Source organism: Pan troglodytes, chromosome 10 (genome assembly GCF_028858775.2).
Source record: "Pan troglodytes isolate AG18354 chromosome 10, NHGRI_mPanTro3-v2.0_pri, whole genome shotgun sequence".
Lineage (NCBI taxonomy): Eukaryota > Metazoa > Chordata > Mammalia > Primates > Hominidae > Pan > Pan troglodytes.
The window spans coordinates 62,723,388-62,740,318 of NC_072408.2; the positions used below are offsets into that span (position 1 = coordinate 62,723,388).

General features: G+C 45.9%; 1 protein-coding gene across 9 annotated transcripts in view; it reads left to right on the forward strand.

Annotated features, from left to right (window-relative positions):
- The first annotated feature begins 5,491 nt into the window (after positions 1-5,491).
- Positions 5,492-16,931, forward strand: part of YARS2 (tyrosyl-tRNA synthetase 2) — a 32,902-nt gene continuing 21,462 nt past the window's right edge. For 6 of the 9 annotated variants that reach the window (XR_010148051.1, XR_008538477.2, XR_008538478.2 and 3 more), the window contains exons 1-5: positions 5,492-6,852; positions 7,868-8,035; positions 12,702-12,857; positions 13,470-13,640; positions 16,212-16,499. Coding sequence is in view for 2 of the 9 variants with exons in the window: in XM_528727.8 (XP_528727.1) it covers positions 6,074-6,852; positions 7,868-8,035; positions 12,702-12,857; positions 13,470-13,640; positions 16,212-16,371 (1,434 nt within the window). In the remaining 7 variants the exon portion in view is untranslated. Of the gene's footprint in view, positions 6,853-7,867; positions 8,036-12,701; positions 12,858-13,469; positions 13,641-16,211; positions 16,552-16,931 lie in introns of those variants that run through there. The other 3 variants (XM_528727.8, XR_010148052.1, XM_024347906.3) reach the window with 3 other exon arrangements.

Sequence of the window (16,931 nt, forward strand, 5' to 3'; positions counted from 1 at the left end):
AAACCGCCATTGTCATCATGGCCCATTCCCAGTGAGCTGCCGGGTACACCTCCCAGACGGGGCGGTGGCCGGGCAGAGGGGCTCCTCACTTCCCAGTAGGGACGGCCGGGCAGAGGCGCCCCTCACCTCCCGGACGGGGCGGCTGGCCGGGCAGGGGGGCTGACCCCCCCACCTCCCTCCCGGACGGGGCGGCTGGCCGGGCAGAGGGGCTCCTCACTTCCCAGTAGGGGCGGCCAGGCAGAGGCGCCCCTCACCTCCCGGACGGGGCGGCTGGCCGGGCGGGGGGCTGACCCCCCACCTCCCTCCCGGATGGGGCGGCTGGCCTGGCGGGGGGCTGACCCCCCCACCTCCTTCCCGGACGGGGCGGCTGGCCGGGCAGAGGGGCTCCTCACTTCCCAGTAGGGACGGCCGGGCAGACGCGCCCCTCACCTCCCGGACGGGGCGGCTGGCCGGGCAGGGGGGCTGAACCCCCACCTCCCTCCCGGATGGGGCGGCTGGCCGGGCAGAGGGGCTCCTCACTTCCCAGTAGGGGCGGCCAGGCAGAGGCGCCCCTCACCTCCCGGACGGGGCAGCTGGCCGGGCAGGGGGCTGACCCCCCCACCTCCCTCCCGGTCGGGGCGGTTGGCCTGGCGGGGGGCTGATGCCCCCACCTCCCTCCCAGACGGGGCGGCTGGCCGGGCAGAGGGGCTCCTCACTTCCCAGTAGGGGCGGCCGGGCAGAGGCGCCCCTCACCTCCCGGACGGGGCGGCTGGCCGGGCAGGGGGCTGACCCCCCCACCTCCCTCCCGGATGGGGCAGCTGGCCGGGCAGAGGGGCTCCTCACTTCCCAGTAGGGGCGGCCAGGCAGAGGCGCCCCTCACCTCCCGGACGGGGTGGGTGGCCGGGCGGGGGGCTGACCCCCCCACCTCCCTCCCGGACGGGGTGGCTGGCCGGGCGGGGGGCTGAACCCCCCCACCTCCTTCCCGGACGGGGCGGCTGGCTGGGCAGAGGGGCTCCTCACTTCCCAGTAGGGGCGGCCAGGCAGAGGCGCCCCTCACCTCCCAGACGGGGCGGCTGGCCAGGCAGGGGGCTGACCCCCCCCACCTCCCTCCCAGACGGGGTGGCTGGCCAGGCGGGGGGCTGACCCCCCCACCTCCCTCCCGGACGGGGCGGCTGGCCGGGCGGGGGGCTGACCCCCCACCTCCCTCCCGGACGGGGCGGCTGGCCTGGTGGGGGCTGACCCCCACATCCCTCCTGGATGGGGTGGCTGCCGGGCAGAGACGCTCCTCACTTCCCAGACGGGGTGGCTGCCTGGCGGAGGGGCTCCTCACTTCTCATATGGGGTGGTTGCCAGGCGGAGGGTCTCCTCACTTCTCAGACGGGGCGGCTGGGCAGAGACGCTCCTCACCTCCCAGACGGGGTCGCGGCCGGGTAGAGGCGCTCCTCACTTCCCAGACGGGGCGGCGGGGCAGAGGCGCTCCCCACATCTCAGACGATGGGCGGCTGGGCAGAGACGCTCCTCACTTCCTAGATGGGATGGTGGCCGGGAAGAGGCGCTCCTCACTTCCTAGATGGGATGGCGGCCGGGCAGAGACGCTCCTCACTTTCCAGACTGGGTAGGCAGGCAGAGGGGCTCCTCACGTCCCAGATGATGGGCGGCCAGGCAGAGACGCTCCTCACTTCCCAGACGGGGTGGCGGCCCGGCAGAGGCTGCAATCTCGGCACTTTGGGAGGCCAAGGCAGGCGGCATGCTTCGCCGGGTGGTCAGAGCTATTCGCCCATAGTCCGTAGCCCAGAGCCGGGGCTGCTCGGCTCTCCGTCCCCGGGGGCCGGGGCCGGGCTGGAGGCGTGCGAGCCTCTCATCGCCGCCTCCCAGCGCAGCCACCCGGGCCGCCGCCGCCGCCGCGGCCTCCCTCCATGGCTGCGGCGCCGCCACCCGACAGCTCGTCCGGCTCCCTTTTTTTTTTTTTTTTTTTTTTTTTTTTTTTTTTTTTTTTTTTTTTTGAGATGTTGTCTCACTCTGTTGCCCAGGCTGGAGTGCAGTGGTGCTATGTCGGCTCACTGCAACCTCCGCCTCCCAGGTTTAAGTGATTCTCCTGCCTCAGCCTCCTGAGTAGCTGGGATTACAGACGCCCGCCACCACGTCTGGCTAATTTTTGTATTTTTGGTTGAGACGGGAGTTTCACCATGTTTGTCAGGCTGGTCTCAAACTCCTGACCTCAGGTGATCTGCCCGCCTCAGCCTCCCAAAGTGCTGGGATTACAAGCATGAGCCACCATGCCCGGCCGTAACCCGGCATGGTTACGTAGGTTTACAATTATAGGTTTACAATTTCTATTTCTTGTTCCTATCCACTCCCTTTTGCATCTGATGTCACCAATAATGTTCTCCAAGGGAAAAAAAAAAACAGAAAACACAAATAAGAATTATATTTTATAGTGATTATAATGATCAGAATTCCTCAGACTTCTTTCTGCTGTCATTTTGCTGTGACGTTCGGGCAGCTCATATTTCAGCCCTAACCAGATCTCTGCTGTAATCTGAATATATATTTAATACTATGCTAGAGATAGAGAAATTTTCAAAGTTAAGTAGAGATCAGTTAAAATACCATTACTGTTTACTCTGTGTCTTTTGAATTCTATTATATTTATATTTGTTTACATTTTGAAAACCAAGCCATTTAAAACAGGGATCCCTTCAAAGAGAACATTTATGTGGCATTTTGTTGCAGGAAAAGGTAACTGTAAAACACATGTGCCTCTAATTCAAGGCCAGTTAACCTCAAGTTATTACAGTTGAGATAAATCATATTTTTAAAAATACTTTTTAACCCTTGTTCACTCACTTTTTAAGCCAATAAAAACAGCAAGAATTAACTTGGTCACTTTTTTGTAACCCAAATGCAAACCATGGGTGCAATCCCATCAAATTTTAGCCACGGATATAATTCCAAAGGTTTGGAAGTCCCATCTTCTACTATTGCTCCTGTCTTTGGGACAAAGCCCAATTTCCCCTATAATACCAACACAAATTATAAAAAGAGAGTAATTGATCTGACTGTATTTTCCAAACTTGTTGCTTGTTACTGTCATTGAGCTACTGTCAAGTCTCATCTAGCACCTCCTGTGACACCACCTTTTTTTTTTTTTTTTTTTTTGAGACGGAGTTTGGCTTTTGTTGCCCAGGCTGGAGTGCAATGGCATGATCTCGGCTCACTGCAACCTCCACCTCGTGGGTGCAAGCGATGCTCCTGCCTCAGCCTCCCAAGTAGCTGGGATTACAGGCACGCGCCACCATGCCTGGCTAATTTTGTATTTTTAGTAGAGATGGGGTTCCTCCATGTTGGTCAGGCTGGTCTCAAACTACCAACCTCAAGTGATCCGCCCACCTTGGCCTCCCAAAGTGCTGGGATTACAGGCGTGAGCCACCGCACCCGGCCCGACACCACCTTCTATATCAGACTTTGCTGCCTCTTCATGAGATGCAACTAAACTTAAGAGACAAAGCAGAGCTCAAATCTATTTTTAAAAGACTTTATAATAAATTTTAATCCCAGGTAGAAATTTTCTATTTCTCATTATCCACAAAATTCTTCTCCATTAAGCACAGGTCATCAAGTAACCCTGACATCAAGTAACCCTGGCATACCGTTGTAACAAGTAGGATTTTCAAATTACTAACACGCCTGTAAAAGCCAGAGAGTTGTGTGTCACCAGAAACACATGTGTGCCCTATGTATTAAGGTACCAAATAGAAAGCACCGTTTGCTGTGTGTGTGACAGTACTGATTCCATGTTAGAGGAAAGCTTGCTTATTTGAATACAATTATTGCTTTGCTTGATTTTGTAGATCATTCACTAAAATCAGCCTCAGAAAAACAGGATCTTGAACAGAGATAAAAAAAAAAACCTAGATCAGCCTCTCTGTGAATGGGCTGACCGACCTAATAAGAATAGGCTGATGGTACCTGCAGAAAGTCACAAAATATTGACCAAGAAAGCAATGATTTACTGCCGACCTGAGACTGCACACGTTTCACAAAAATCTTTTTATCATCCTTTCTCTTAATTGCCCTTAAAAACCAGAGGTGGTCTTTGAACGCTAGCTCACTGCATCCCTCGGGGTTGCTGGTCTCTTGAATAAAGCTAACTTTACTTTCACTACAGCTCTTCTCTTGGGTTTTTGGCTTTCAAGTGACAAGTGGCCCAGATGTGAGTTTCCTTACATGTGCTCAGGAGAATTTCCTGCCATACCTACTGAAATCTGTCCCTGATCAAAGTGGTGGACCATACGACTGCAGATTGGCCTTGCAAAGTAGCTCGTGCCTGTAATCCCAACACTTTGGGAGGCAGAGGTGGGAAGCTTGCTTGAGGCCAGGAGTTTAGGACCACCCTGGGCAAGACAGTGAGACCCCCGTCTCTACAAAAACAAAAAATAAAAATTAGCCAGGCATGGTAGTCCACACCTGTAGCTCCAGCTACTTGGGAGGCTGAGGCAGGAAGATCGCTGGAGCCTAGGAGTTCAAGGCTGCAGTGAACCATGATCCTGCCACGGCACTCCAGTGTGGACAACAGAGTGACACTTAAAAAAAAAAATACACTGAAGATCAACAGGTTATGATTGCAAATTTTAAGATATTTTGAATAATAACATGAAAGAACACACTATTTTCTTAAGCAGTTGGGAGTATGTTTAATAGCCTATTGAATGAGTATCTCAAAATCCTATTGAAGTTACTATTTGGCAATGAGAAACTAATTCACTGATAATTATACATGCAAAGAAACTAATTATTAAAATAAGTTTTCATTTTGTTAGATAACTTTATAACGTTAAAAAATGGAAAAGTCCTGTAGGGAATGATTTGGAACATGGCCCAGATCCCAGTCACAGGACCAAGGCACTCAATCCCCCAGCTGCTGGGAGTGTTGGTTGCTTATTGCTCACAGCGGAGTCCCTTCCTGCACATCTCACTCTCCAAAAGCCTTAACCCAGCGTTTTGCTTCCTCCCCAGAAACATCCCACATTTAATGAGCAGTCAGTAAGAGGGTCTAAAGGTCTGCCCCCTGGCCTCAATTCAGGATGACTCTGAAAGGAAATCCCGGCTCCAGAGCCCTTACTGGATTGCCTGAGGCCTCTATTACAAATTGTTCACAGTTCCACTTCTTTCTCCCTCCGCCCAACCCGGCCTCCCTCACTCCATTATAGGTGTTGTTCTTAAGAGCACACTCCAATTACCCTCCTGCAAACCAGTCTCCCCCCCAACTCAGAGTCCAGGGAATTCTACCTAAGATGATTTTGAAAGCGGTCCTAGAAATCAGGCTCTAACATGGGATTTTGAAGCTAGATCACCTGCCAGCCAGCTGCCGATAAGAACCTCATCCCTGGTCAGTATTCAGAGCACCTGTCACGCTGCACGATGTGATTACTAATTTGAATCCACTCATGCTAAGCTGTGTCCCAACCTAGTTAACTGTATTTAAAATAAATAAACCACAGGACTTGATGCATGTACTTTATTGCACTGAGTTTTTCTTGCTATACCTTGGACAAGACTGCCACCTCCTGGAAGAGTTGATGAATACTGGGGACTGAGGTGCAATTAGGGAATCGGTACTATGAAATTGCTTGCGTCTCAGCAGCAACTCCCTATCCCTCCGCGAAGTTAAACCAATTCCTAACCTTTCTCAACCTCTGTGAGCAGCTTTTTGCATGGAACCAAGACTTCAAAGAACTTGCGCATCACAATCTTTTTACGTGAAAATGTAAATACAAGTCAGCATTTGTGAAGCGTTATGTGCCAAATGCTTTAATTTTTAAGGCTCACAACAGCCTTATGAGGTAGGAACTATCATAAGCAGATCCACACTGCTGATGGAAAAATTAAGTTTAAGGGAACGTAAGGCGACGGCTCTGAGGCGGAATCGCCACTTGGAGTCGGGACTCAACTGCTGAGAGCGCAAGCTCCGTAACTACGTAACCGTCTCGGGCATGCGCAGAAAAACACTGAAGCACCTTCCCTAGGAGCTGTAAGTAGGTGGGTGTGGTGGGAGTCTTTGCAATCCCAGCATTCCCTTCGTGCCGCCACCAAGATGGTGGCGCCCATCTTGCGGTCCTTTTCCTGGGGCCGGTGGTCTGGTACCCTAAATCTCTCAGTATTGTTGCCCTTGGGGCTGCGTAAGGCCCACTCGGGCGCTCAGGGGTTACTGGCAGCGCAGAAGGCTCGAGGTCTGTTCAAGGACTTCTTCCCGGAGACGGGGACGAAAATAGAGCTCCCAGAGCTCTTCGACCGTGGCACGGCGAGTTTTCCCCAAACCATTTACTGTGGCTTCGACCCCACGGCAGACTCGCTTCATGTGGGTCATCTACTTGCGCTGCTGGGCCTGTTTCATTTGCAGCGAGCGGGCCACAACGTGATCGCGCTGGTGGGAGGCGCCACGGCGCGCCTGGGAGACCCGAGCGGCCGTACCAAGGAACGCGAGGCGCTGGAGACAGAGCGCGTGCGAGCCAACGCGCGAGCTCTGCGCCTAGGGCTTGAGGCCCTGGCGGCTAATCACCAGCAGCTTTTCACTGATGGGCGCTCCTGGGGCAGCTTCACTGTGCTGGACAACTCGGCCTGGTACCAGAAGCAGCGCCTGGTGGACTTCCTGGCGGCAGTGGGGGGTCACTTCCGCATGGGGACGCTGCTGAGCCGGCAGAGCGTGCAGCTGCGGCTCAAGAGCCCCGAGGGCATGAGCTTGGCCGAGTTCTTTTACCAGGTGCTCCAGGCCTATGACTTCTATTACCTCTTCCAGCGTTATGGATGCAGGGTCCAGCTGGGCGGATCTGATCAACTAGGCAACATCATGTCCGGATATGAGTTCATCAACAAGTAAGTGCCTTTAAACCTTGGGGAAATCCTGGGACCAAATAATTTACACACTAGTAGCCTGTGATTCACTCTTAGGATTGTAGTTGCTGCCCTTCGTTCCAGCTCTTGTTGGTTTTATCCCCATTAAGGCTCTATAATGGCGTTAATAACACTGGCTAATAAGAATTAAAGGGCTGAATTAAGGATATTAAGAGTAAAGGGTGTATTCTAAAAATTAGCTGGGCGTGGTGATGCACGCCTGTAATCCCAGCTATTCGGGAGGCTGAGGCAGGAGAATCTCTTGAACCCGGAAGGCGAAGGTTTCAGTGAGCCGAGATCGCGCCACTGCACTCCAGCCTGGGGCAACACAGGGAGACTCCGTCTCAAAAAAAAAAAAAAAAAAAAAAAAAGGGAAACAGACCACTAGTGAAGATTTGGTCGGTCTGTTTTGCTTCGCCTAAGTCGTCCTCTCTAATTAGAGAAACTGCTTTTGTGTGTTTATACCAGAACGTGACTGGGCCTCCTTGAGTAGCTAGCCTCTGCTTTAGCTCTGCACCCTCCATGAAACTAGTGTTAGTCCTTGGTTGGTATCTCAAAAAGTTTTTTCAACTCCAAATAATTGACAAGTAATGCGGGTCTAATAGCATTTTCTTGAGAGAGGTGAAGGATAGGGCTAGCTCATGTGCAACAGAGCAAAGCACATGTTTAAAAGGCGTTTAGAAGATTTCCTTTAGTGTCTCTTCCTGACACCCCTTCACCCAGTTTTCTCCTTCCCACTCAGCCTTTCAAAATCTCTAGTCCATTGTTATGTAGCACTTCCCCTTGGCCTGCCTAGAACCTGCCTGGAACCACTCATGAGGTTCAGAATGAATAGAGTAAGTACTGTAACAATACATAAGAGGGACAAGAATTCAGATTTAGGAGGTCAAGGAAGTTTTCCTGGAGCAAGTAACCAGAAAGAAATCTGGAAGGTGAACAGTAGAACCTACCACCACTTGTGCTTGAGGCACATAATGAAATTGTTCTTTATGCGTAGGTTGACTGGAGAAGATGTATTTGGAATCACCGTTCCTCTAATTACAAGTACAACTGGAGCAAAGCTGGGAAAGTCTGCTGGCAACGCTGTTTGGCTAAACAGAGATAAGACATCTCCATTTGAATTGTATCAGTTCTTTGTCAGGCAACCGGACGATTCAGTGGAAAGGTGAGTTCTGAATAACGGGCTGAGAAAAACTGACACCATAAACTCATGATGTAATTTTAGCCATTGAATCTATGTACATTTTATAGTTTTTTTGTTTTTAACGTAGTTTCTGTCTGTACATAAGCCATTACATCATAGAAGACTAATTTTTACTGTGTTCTGAAGTTAAACACTTTGTTGGTTAAAGCAGAAAAACAGTGGGCGGCTAGAAAATGTAGAGCCAACTTTTTGATCTGTATCTAGCAAGTTCTTAGGATTTTATCACCTGCATATTCTAGTTTTTTCACTCCTTTCAACTTAAACTTGACTGCCCTTATTTTTCCTTTGTCTGTCTTCTCTCACAAATATGACTTTAAAGATCCTCTTAAGAAATGATTTCTCCTTAAATCAAATTGCCTTAAACTCTTGGAAGAATATGAATTAATGAGAAACAAATATACCTGCAACAAAAAGTGAAAAAAAATTTTGATGCTCTGTAACATCAAAGTAATCTAGGAATAATTCTTTAAGACTTAAAAGGTATATGACTTTCCTGCAAAATATTAAAAGATGCTATTGAGCAAAATAAAGACCTACATAAATGGAGAGTTAGACCATATTCATAGTACAAAAATAATATCAGTTCTTTTTTGTATTTTTTGAAACAGAATCTCACTCCCATTGCCCAGGCTGGAGTGTAGTGATGCAATCTTCGCTCACTGTAGCCTGAAATTCCCAGGCTCAGGTGCACACCACCATGCCCAGCTAATTTTGTATTTTTTTTTAGTAATGGTGGAGTTTCACCTTGTTCCCCAGGCTGGTCTCAGACTTCTGGACTCAAGCGATAAACCTGCCTCAGACTCCCAAAGTGCTGGGATTACAGCATGAGCCCCCGCACCCGGCCAAGATACCAGTTCTGGATTTGATCTACATTTAGTACAGTGCCAACCATATCTAAACCGGCTTTTTGTGGAACTTGACAAGCTCATTGTAACACTGACATAGAAATAAAAAGGGCTAAGATTGGCCAAGATGTTTTTGAAGAACAGAGTGGAAGATTATCATGCCTTATTACAAAATTTCGGTAATTGTGTTTTTTTCTCTTTAGATTTAGTCCTAGAATGTTTGACGATATAGTCCTGGGGTTTTGATGTATTGAGAATTGATAATCTTTTTTTTTTTTTTTTTGAGGCAGTGTCTCACTTTGTTGCCCAGGCTAGAGTGTAGTGGCATGATCTTGGCTCATTGCAACCTCCGCCTCCTGGGTTCAAGTGATTCTCCTGAGTAGCTGGGACTACAGGCATGCGCCACCATGCCCAGCTAATTTTTGTATTTTTGTAGAGGCAGGGTTTCGCCATGTTGGCCAGGCTGGTCTCGAACTCCTGACCTCAAGTGATCCACCTTCCTCAGCCTCCCAAAGTGCTGGGATTACAGGCTTGAGCTACCGCACCCGGCCTAGAGAATTTAGATAATCTTTTCAAAAATTGCATTTTCTATCTGGTTCTGGTGTATAGAAATACAATTACTTTATATATATTACCTTTAAATCTAGCAACTCTGCCAAACTCATTATTTCTAATTATGACTTTTAGGTTTAAAGGTACACGTTTAAATGTAAAGTTAAGAGACCAATGGCACAGATTAGAGAATCCAGACACACTCTAGCATATATGGTCTCCTTATCCCTGGCAAAGGTGGCATTGTAGTTTGGGAAGACAGTCTTCAGTGAATATTGCTCCATTAGTTAGATGTCTTTGTGGGTGAAAAAAAATGAAACTTAACCTTACATAGTACACAAAAGTCAATTCCAGGCAGATTATAGACCTAAATCTATATTAAAAGACAAAACAATAAAGCTTTTAGATAAATAGGAAAATGCCTTTATTACTTTAAGATAGAGAAAGATTCTTAAACAGGACACAAAAGGAAGAGATTGACAAGTTAGACTAAATTAAAAATAAGATCTGTTCATCGTAAGTCACTGTTAAGAGTGGGAGAAGATATTTTCAATACATGTATCTAAATGATAAAGGGCTTGTATTCACATTAATATAAAGAATTTCTTATTTCACATTGCATGCCTATATCAAAACATCTCATGTACCCCATAAATACATACACCTATATACCCACAAAAAAAATTTAAAATAATTTTAAAAATGAAAAAACTATGTAAATACTATCTTAAACATAGTTATTTTAATGTTAAAAAAGAAATTTCTCTAAGCCAGTGAGAAAAAGACAACCCAGCAGAACAATGGAAAGAGACTTGAACAGGTGCTTCACAAAGATCCTATCCAAAGGCCAAAAACATATAAAAAAGTGCTTAGCCTTCATACTGAGAAGAAAAATACAAGATAAAGGGCACAATGAGATACCATTATGCATCCTCCAGAATGGCTAAACAAAAGAGTTGGCAGAACCAAGTGCTGGCAAGAATGTTCCAAGGTGGTGGGAGAATAAACGTATAGAACCACTTTGGGAAAATATTTGGCAGTACCTACTAAAGCTAAATGTGCACATAACCTGTGACCCAGCAGTTCCTCTTCTGGGCATATTTACCCAACAGAAATTAATGCACATGTGCACCAACAGAGGTATATGAGGCTATTCAGAGCAGCATTAATAGCAATTGTCTAAAAGTAGAAACAGCACAAAAGTTCACAGGAAAATAAACACATCATAGGATAATCATAGCATGGAATGTTGCACATGCAGCATCATGGATGACTCTCCTAAACATATCGATGTGCCAGAAAATAAATTCTGTGTGATTCCTTTCATATAAAATCTTAAAGACAGGCAAAATTAAGTGATGCTCTTAAGGGAGGCATGCTGAGATGTTAAAAGTATCAAGACAGACAAGGAAGTGATTACTATGAAAGGCAAAATAGTGATAAACTTGGAGGGGTGTATGATATATTTGTGCATTCTTGGGTAGGGCAATACTGTGTTTCTTTTTCTTTTTCTTTTTTTATTTTTTATTTTATTTGAGATGGAGTCTCGCTCTGTCACCAGGCTGGAGTGCAGTGGCGTGATCTCGGCTCACTGCAACCTCTATCTCCTGGGTTCAAGCCTCAGCCTTCCGAGTAGCTGGGACTTTTTTTGTATTTTTTAGTAGAGATGGGGTTTCACCATGTTGGTCAGGCTGGTCTCGATCTCCTGACCTCATGATCCTCCCGCCTCGGCCTCCCCAAGTGCTGGGATTACAGACGTGAGCCACTGCGCCCGGCCCAATACTGTATTTCTTGACCATGGTGATGGTTACATAGATGTTTTATGATTCATTAAGCTATATCTTTGCGAATAATGTACTTTTTTCTGTGTGTTATATATATTTCACCAAAGAAAAAGAGAATACATATAGGATGATATTATAGTCATATATCACTTAACAATAGGGATACATTCTGGGAAGTGTGTTGTTAGGTGATTTCATCATTGCAAATATCGTAGAGTGTCCCTGCACAAACATAGATAGCATAGCCTACTACACACTTAGGCTATACAGTGTACCCTGTTGCTCCCAGGGTAGAAACACGTACAGCACATTACTGTACTAAATACTGAAGGCAGTGATAACGCGAGGGTAAGTATTTGTATACGTAAACATAGAAAAGGTACAGTAAACTATGGTATTATAATGTTATGAACCACTGTTGGACTGTACCAGTCCGTGGCCTATTAGGAACAGGGCTGCACAACAGGAGCTGAGTGGCAGGCGAGCGAGCATTACACCTGGGCTCCATCTCCTGTCAGATCCACGGTTGCATTAGATTCTCATAGGAGCACAAACCCTATTGTGAACTGCGCATGCAAGAGATCTAGGTTGCGCATTCCTTTTGAGGATCCAACAAATGCCTGATGATCTGAAGTGGAACAGTTTCATTCTGAAACCACCTCCCCTCCCCGCCGCCTCGTGGTGCCAAAAAGGTTGGGGACCGCGGATATATGTAGTCCATCATTGACAGAAATGTCATTATGCAGAGCATGATGATTTATATCAGTTTTTAAAATTACACAGTACTTCTTTTTATGGCCACATGCACATGAAAGTATAAAAACATGCTTGGGAAGGATGGCAGCACATAAACTTAGATTTATGATTATCTCGGGGCAAGGAAGGGAATGTGATTGGACTGCGGCCTTCATCTATGCCTATTTTGTTCCTTTTAAAAAGAAAATACGAGGCTGGGCTTGGTGGCTCCTGCCCATAATCCCAACACTTTGGGAGGCTGAGACAAGAGGATCACTTGAGCCCAGGAGTTTGAGACCAGCCTGGGCAACACAGGAGACCCCGTCTTTACAAAAAAAATTTAAAAATTAGCCAGGCATGGTGGCACAAGCCTGTGGTCCCGGCTGCTTGGGAGGCAGAGGTGGTAGAATTGCTTGAGCGCAGGAGGTTGAGGTTACAGTGAGCCATGATCATGCCACTGCACTCCAGCCTGGGCAGCAGCAAGACCCCCATCTCAAAAAAAAAAAGAAAGAAAGAAATTGAAAACAAAGATGCCAAAATAGTAACACCTTAAATCTGGGTGATGTGTGCATGGGACCTACTATGTTCAGTACATTTCTGTATGTTTGTTTCATATTTAAAAGTAAGCAGGATAACCTTAAAGGGTAGAACAGCTGGAGATAAAAATTAGGTATGTTATATAAGTGTAACTCTTTATTTTTTGTCTCAAAGGTACCTGAAGCTGTTCACTTTCCTGCCCCTTCCAGAGATTGATCATATCATGCAGCTGCATGTCAAAGAGCCAGAAAGGCGGGGTCCTCAGAAACGACTGGCAGCAGAAGTAACAAAGCTTGTTCATGGACGAGAAGGATTGGATTCTGCTAAAAGGTAGTAGTTTAGTATGATTAACACTTGATAGTTAGTTATTCAGTGGATAGACATGAGAAAAGTAGGAGTATGTTTTAGGATTATCTTGTCATTTATCACAAGGACTGTCAGTATTTGACTTAGCAATTTAAAATAGCCCGTTTATTGGAAAGAAGGATTATCTTGAATTAAGTTTATGAATTATACCAGATAGGTGTTTAAAAAACTTTTAGTCTATGCCGGGCGCGGTGGCTCACGCCTGTAATCCCACCACTTTGGGAGGCCGAGGTGGGCTGATCACGAGGTCAGGAGTTCGAGACCAGCCTGACCAACATGGTGAAACCCCATCTCTACTAAAAATACAAAACTTAGCTGGGCGTGGTGGCACACGTCTGTAATCCCAGCTACTCAGGAGGCTGAGGCAGGAGAATCGCTTGAACCCGGGAGGCAGAGGTTGCTGTGAGCCGAGATCATGCCATTGCAATCCAGCCGGGGCAACAGAGCAAGACTCCATCTCAAAAAAAAAAAAACTTTTAGTCTAGAACTTGGACACTCTATAATTGGTTAATGGGTATTAGAACATGTATTTGAATAAACATTTATATGATGTAGCTCTTAAAATGTGTTTTTCAGGTGTACACAAGCCCTTTATCACAGTAGCATAGATGCACTGGAGGTCATGTCTGATCAGGAGTTAAAAGAGTTGTTTAAAGAAGCTCCATTTTCTGAATTTTTTCTCGATCCTGGAACAAGTGTCCTAGATACTTGCCGCAAAGCAAATGCCATTCCAGATGGTCCCCGAGGGTAAGATTATTTAACTTTTAGATTTACAGTTAATTCACCATGAAATGTTACAGTTCACAAGGCCGGGAGCAGTGGCTCATGCCTGTAATCCCAGCACGTTGGGAGGCCGAGGCGGGCAGATCACGAGGTCAGGAGATCGAGACCATCCTGGCTAGCACGGTGAAACCCTGTCTCTACTAAAAATACAAAAAATTAGCCGGGCATGGTGGCAGGCGCCTGTAGTCCCAGCTACTTGGGAGGCTGAGGCAGGAGAATGGCATCAACCCGGGAGGCGGAGCTTGCAGTGAGCGGAGATCCCACCACTGCACTCCAGCCTGGGTGACAGAGCAAGACTCTGTCTCAAAAAATAAATAAAATGTTACAGTTCACAGCATGTGTTTCCAGAGAGGGTGTTTTCCTGATAATGCTTTAGTGGCATCTCTTCCTTAGAAAAGTTAGTTTAGTCCAAGAATAAAGTATAGCCTGAGAGTACTTATTGTTGAAAATACTTTATATTTTCTATAATAGTACAGTACTCCTATACTGTCTCTTATTATATCTAACCCAGTCAGTCTTTCCTCCAACACTGGAAAAGTGCATTTGAGGGACATGTTCAGTAAATACACTGGCATCAGTGTACGGCTTAGGGATATGGTCACAATTTTAGAGGGATGCAGAAACAGAGGCCCTGTGTAACAGATTAACACAGCCCCTCTCATAGTCTATCCTTTTTATATTCGGGGATGGGAAAGGTTACCTAACCTATCTATAGTATTAACTGAATTTCTGAAAATGAAATGAGCATATAATGGCCAAAACCGCAAGTACTTTTGCACTAACCTACTAACATCATAAGACTATTATTGTAAACTATATAATAATCCCCTTGAGAATTGCATTTTCTATTCAGGAATTGAGTAGAATATTTTAATTAATCAGTTATGAGGTATTAAGGAGTAAATAAGGTTTTTCACAAAAAATAATTCAGCATATAATTGATGCTTATCCATTTTTAAATGAACAGTGAGGTGGAAGGAAAAGTGTTGGGTAGCCAGAAGACCCCCAGGTGCCTCTTTTACAGGAGATCACACAGAAGTCAAATGGTTATCGGCCATATCATGGCCATGATTATGAATGACATTTGTTATAGTTGTTCTCTTTCAACTGTCTTGGATTGTTTGCCTGTGTCCTAAAGAGTCCTAGACTATTCTGCCTGGAAAAAGCACCCATTGTCTCCCTTTGCATCACCTGCCACTCCACCTTAGTGATTCCCTCATCTGCTGGTTTAACACACAGTGAATTTGAGGCTGGTGTCATATACTTCCCTATAGTATGTCAGTGAGACAAATAAGTTTCCTCACTATGGAAGCAGATTTCGTTTTCTTCTGAACTTTACTATAGTGTGTTCGCTAATACTGGAAGCTTTACCACTGCTAAAGATGACACCACATCTGATTTAGCCAGGGCTCTAAGTAATACTGATTTTTTTTTTTAATATTATATAAGCTAAATAGGTTTGATGCATTTAAATTAAACATAGAACATGATCTGGAAACTAGCAGACAGCGTAAAATAATACTTCCTAAAGAAAGGAATCTGGCCTTAAGTAGAAAATCTTTTACTGATGAGTTTTATAAAACCATGTCCATGGCCAGGTATGGTGGCTCACATTTGTAATCCCAGCACTTCGGGAGGCCGAGGGCGGGAGGATTGCTTGGGGCCAGGAGTTCAAGATCTGTGTGGGCAAGGACGTAGTGAGACTCCGTCTCTACCCAAAAATAAAGGTATAAAAATATCTTTAAAACCATGTCCAGTAGTGGTTTCTTAATTTTATTTGGTAACATTCAGATGAGAGAAAACCACCATTTTTCTTTCTTAAGGACTTCCAAGATCTAGCCACGCTGTAGCCCTGTCTTCTCAGATCTCACCTTTCTAGCTGCTCCCATGTTTCCTGCCCTGATTGTCAAGGTAGCTTCACTCCCAGTTTAAGTATCTCTTTTTTCAGTGAAATGTTCAGCCCTCACCTACCCAGTGTGCTCCTAGAACAACTTCTCCTAGGTCTTTCTTTTTTTTTCTTGAGACGGAGTCTTCAAAAGAGCAGATTGCAAGGCGTAAATTCCAGCCAGACACAGTGGTTCACACCTGTAATCCCAGCACTTTGGGAGGCCAAGGCAGGTGGATCACTTGAGGTCAGGAGTTTGAGACCAGCCTGGCTAACATGGCGAAACCCATCTCTACTAAAAATACAAAATTAGCCAGGTGTGGTGGCGTGCACCTGTAATCGCAGCTACTCTGGAGGCTGAGGCAGGAGAATCACTTAGAACACAGGAGGTGGAGGTTGCAGTGAGCTGAGATCATGCCAGCCTGGGCTACAGAGCAAGAATGTGTTTCAAAAACAAACAACAAAAAACAAAGAGCAGAAAAGAGAGGCAGAATCTATTAATAATACAGCAAACATGAAGGTAACAGTCCAGTGCCAAATGAAATCTTCTCAATTGGAGAGCCTCTGAAATCTAAGTGAAACAGTCTTTTTTGGGGGACAGATCAACAGTGATTGGATCTCTCTACTTACTAAACGTTTCTATTTTTTAGGTATCGAATGATAACAGAAGGCGGAGTCAGCATAAATCACCAACAAGTAACAAATCCTGAGAGTGTTTTAATTGTTGGACAACATATTCTCAAGAATGGACTTTCCTTACTTAAAATAGGAAAAAGAAATTTCTACATTATAAAATGGCTTCAGTTATGATGAAAAGTCCTTCTGGTTGTCCAAATAAACTTACCCATCATTCATTCTCAAGACCTCTGAAGGGTTGGCTCCAGAACTTAGACCTTTGCTTATGCAAATCAGAAAAACAGAATGGACTAGGACTCAGTGTGAGTAACTTCATTATTTTTATGGGCCGGTTAATAAATATTTGTTTAATAATGGGATGTTTTATTTTCTGACATACAAACCTTGATTACCATAGAAAACTATGATTTTCAGGGTTAATCTCTTTTTAAAATTATACTTCAGAAGAGAAAGAAATGCTGCTTTCCTATCTTACCCTTCCTGCTCTCCTTTTTGTAGTGATGAGGAACAATGAAAAAGAGGTAGTGTAAGGAATTGTGAGGCTGGGCATGGTGGCTCACACCTGTAATCCCAGCACTTCGGGAGGCCAAGGTGGGCAAATCGCTTGAGGCCAGGAGTTTGAGACCAGCCTGGCCAACAGGGCGAAACCCCGTCTCTACTGAAAATATAAAAATTAGCCATATGTGGTTGCAGGCACCTGTAACCCCAGCTACTCAAGAGGCTGAGCTGCGAGA